Source organism: Acanthisitta chloris, unplaced genomic scaffold, assembly GCF_000695815.1.
Source record: "Acanthisitta chloris isolate BGI_N310 unplaced genomic scaffold, ASM69581v1 scaffold30828, whole genome shotgun sequence".
In the NCBI taxonomy this organism is placed as follows: Eukaryota; Metazoa; Chordata; class Aves; order Passeriformes; family Acanthisittidae; genus Acanthisitta; species Acanthisitta chloris.
This window is the reverse complement of record NW_008686960.1, coordinates 28496-32352: the sequence shown is the minus strand read 5'-3', so window position 1 is coordinate 32352 and position 3857 is coordinate 28496. Positions and strand designations below refer to the sequence as shown.

General features: G+C 45.9%; 1 protein-coding gene across 1 annotated transcript in view; it reads left to right on the top strand.

Annotated features, from left to right (window-relative positions):
* The first annotated feature begins 2067 nt into the window (after nt 1-2067).
* The window catches only part of VWA2 (von Willebrand factor A domain containing 2), an 18950-nt gene continuing 17160 nt past the window's right edge, over nt 2068-3857 (top strand). Inside the window, exons 1-2 of the mRNA XM_009080405.1 lie at nt 2068-2116; nt 2712-2786. Of these exons, the coding sequence (XP_009078653.1) occupies nt 2068-2116; nt 2712-2786 (124 nt within the window). The remainder of the gene's footprint in view (nt 2117-2711; nt 2787-3857) is intronic.

The window sequence follows — 3857 nt, the reverse complement described above, 5'->3', positions numbered from 1 at the left end:
CATGAGAACAGCCTGAAATCCCCCTACACCTGTGACAGCTGGTTGTAAGCAGAGGTTTGTCTCCTTTGAGTGCTGTGTGCTCTGGAAGTAGCTCCTAGAAAGAATGTCCTCAAGGCACGGCAAAAGGATGACCTTATCTCTGCGACAGATGCCAGGTCTTGAAGCTCCTGAAGGACACAGGGATTTCCTTGACGAAGTCAGGTTTTGTGTTGATCTCTCTTTACTTATCCAAGCTTGGGATCTGTTAATTTGGTGGTGGCAGTCTGGTGGAGGTGTTGGGAGGGTGGGATGAAGAGTGATGCTTGTAAAGCACCTGGTACTGCAAGACAGAGTGCTGTTGTGTCTCTAATCCCTAGTGACATTTTCTCAATCCTCTCTTCATTGTGGACCTTCATTGAAGATAACTGCTTGGCCTGCTACAGGTATCTTGCCTTGTCTGATGTGAGGAGTGAAAGGTACAGGCAGCTGCATGGGCTTAGTGGGCCTTTGCTTTGACCAGTGTGTCTGGGATGGATGCTAGAGTTTCCCCTGGCAGAGGGAAGGGTTGGAGACTGATGCTCTAATACAAGACAAACTCATCACTTCAGTGTCTTCCCCACTGTTCTGAAGAGAAAAGCTTGCCCGGAGGAGAAGTTTCTGTTGTTTAAAGCTCAGTTTGTGTCCTGGAATTTAAAGTTTTATGATGTCCCTGGGGGTATGTCTGTTTCTTGATAAGCAAGGATTTCCACCTATGGAAACACGATGGGTGCTGGCACTCAATCCCAAAAATTGGGGAAACTAGACATGAGATGCCAGCACTGAATATTAAATCTAAGGTCAAACAGTAGGGCAGAGAGAGAAACTACTACTACTATGCCCAGGTGACTGTTTGCTGACCCCCATTCCCCTGATTCCCAAGGTCTGACAGATTGCTCTTAAAAAGAATTGGCACTTGGAGTGATGGGAATGGGCCATTCTGACAATTTCACTAGCATGAACTGGTTCTTCCTGGCTTATTAAATATATAATTTGCTGCAGAGATAAGTCTTTCCCAGGAGAAGGACTCCTCTGTTTTCTCAGAAAAACAATTGGTTAATTGACCTGGTTGTCAAGAAATAGGTTTATGTGTCTTTAACTGAATGAAAAAAATCTGCTTTTGCAATGAGAGAGGCAGAGACCCAGTGGGAATCTGATCAAATGTGTTCTAGTGAGTGCTTTTAATCTGGAGAAAAAATAAATCTATGTTTGAAATAGAAAGCCAAGGGCTCTGCCAGACACACTTGGTCTAAATCTGGGCATGCTCGAAAGTGTCACTGAAGTCCACCTATGATGTGATGGCAGCCGCAGTGATTTCAAAGGAAAAATGAGCAGCAAATTGACTTTGCTGGACAGTTACATATAAAAACAACTCCCCAGAAAGCCAATCCTTGGAAAATGTAAGGCATGAAAGAGCCTGTGGATGAGTGTGGTTGAAGACCTGCTATGAGGAAGAGCAGCAGTGGTGGCCAAGACAGAACCCACAGGACAAGTCCTCTCTGCTGAGCTCCACAGCAGGGACATCCCAGCTGCAGCCCTGGTGAGGTCAGTGGGACACAGCTCTGTCCTGGGGACAGGAACCCCCACAGGAGCTGTGTTTGGGTCCCCACCAGCTTCCCGAAGGCAGTGGGAGCCCTGGTGGGAGTCAGCTTTGAGAGGGAGGTGCAGTGAAGAGGAAGGATATGGAGGGAGGGGTGTAGAGGTCTGGGTGGGCATGGAGGGGAGGAGAAGAGAGGAGGCAAGGCTAGGCAGTTCCTCCCTCCCCTGCAAAGCCTGCTTTCTCCAGTTGAGATAGGAAAGGAGATGAGTATGGTAGGGAGAATTTTTTCTGTTATTCCTTCATTTTCTTGTTTTTTTCCTTTTACCTGTTTCCTACCCTTCTCCCCAGGGCAGGACTTGCTTTTACCCCTCAGATGAAATGCATCTGAGCTCATCACCTGAGACAACCAGCAAGAAGATGATTAGCTGCAGGTAAAGAAACTAGCTTTAGGAATTGTATTCTAGTCCTCTTCTTTTTTTAGAAGTTTTATTTTTTTTTCTAGATTCATCACCATGAGCCTCTTGTCATTTGAGTCCATCTGCATTTTCCTGCTTTCCCAAGGTATGTTTAATTTCGTCATTTTGCATCAGTAATTTTTGTCACAGATGCTTTCCCATCTCCCTCTGGAGTTCTTCATTCTGAGGAACGAGAGCCAAGTCAGTGCCTCCCCAGAAGGTTTATGGATAAACAAAATTTCATACAGAAGGGGAGAATATAATACCTAGAGAAACACCTTTTTCTGAGAATTCGAACACATTTGACTGATCTGTATGTGAAGGGTCTAATTGATATGGGGAAAGCTGATGTTGTTATTAAAAGTGCGTTAATTTCTCCAGTGCTTATGACTGTAATCTCAGAAGCCTAAGCCTCGCCTGGCTCTGTTTTACACTGTGTCCTTGCATGCAGTGCGGAGAGGGACTATCCTGTGTGCTGGAGTCATCACCTGCCCTTGGCATTTTTCATGCTCTCTGTGTCCCTGCTAGAAGGAATTTCCTGACATAGATACATATAGATAACACTGTGTCACCAAGTTATATTTTGCAACTGTGAAATCTATACAACAAGCCAGCATTTTTGCTGTTATAGGTTAAAACCTGTGTAGTTTTTTTAAGGCAATTTATAGCATTGATGGGTGATTATCTGTTTGATACCACAGTTTTGGTGATATTGGGTTTACAAGAAATCCATGTTGACCCGGAGATGATTAGAAAGATCTCAGCTGCTGGCCAATGTAAGTTTGTTTGTAGAGCAAGTCTTTTCTCTCTCTGAATTCCTTCTTTCTTTAGTTTTCTAAAGGTTTGGTATTGGTTTGGTGGGGTTTTTTTGGGGGGTTTATTTAGGTTTTTTTACTTTGTTAGCTCCCATGCAGTCCATAAAGTCCCCAGCAATGCTCTGGGAAGGACAGCACTGTGGCTGTTTCTGTCCTGGCCTGGCTTTCCTCTTCATTGGTGTTAGCTCTTCTGGGATGCAACCTACTCTGCTTTTCCCAAATTGGCTATCTGCCAACTGGCTGGTGTCTCTGTCAGTTCCTTCAGTGCCTCTTTAAGCAGTCCTGATGTTAAGAGCTGTGTTTAATTACAGACTTGATCAGGCCTCCCATGTGAGTGGGTTTTTTCAGGCTGTAGAGCCAGCAGTAGTCAGGATGCTGTGAGTAGGTGTGACAGGGCTCTGGCTGCCCAGCAAACCATGTTCACTTGCAGTTACTGATAAACTGTAGTGTTCATTCTCCTGGTAGCCATTATATTCTGCTGTCTGTCAGGTGATAAATTGCATTATTTCCTAGGCTAGGCATGTCTTCCAGCCCCATCCTGTAGCACCATGTGTTCAGCTCAGACTTCCCATCCTGAGGTGCTGTGTTTGGGTGTTTCTCACTGCTGCACATCAGCAGGAGTACTTTGATGGGCTGTAGACACCCTGTTTGAGTCCCTGTAAGAGCTGCATCGCTGCAGCTGCAATGTGGAGAGCCTACTCATCATACCACCTAACCCCAGAGCAGGCTGAAGGACATTTTGCCATGCTGAGCCTAATGTGGGGTGGGGGCACAGCAGTTTTCTCTGTGCATGCTTAGGCAGGCAGGCTTAGGGACTGCAATAACCCAGGTTGTTGCATCTCCCCATTCAGCCCAGCACTGAGGGCAAGGCCAGCAAGCTGGGACAGTGTTGGCAGGAAGGCTCTGCTTCAGCTTGTCATCCATGCAGTGCTCCAGGGCAAAGCTGGGTGCCCTGTTAAAAGAACCAGTGACCCAGAAGGGAATGCTTTACAGCTTTCAATCCCTATAATCTGGTATTAGAAAGCCCTAATT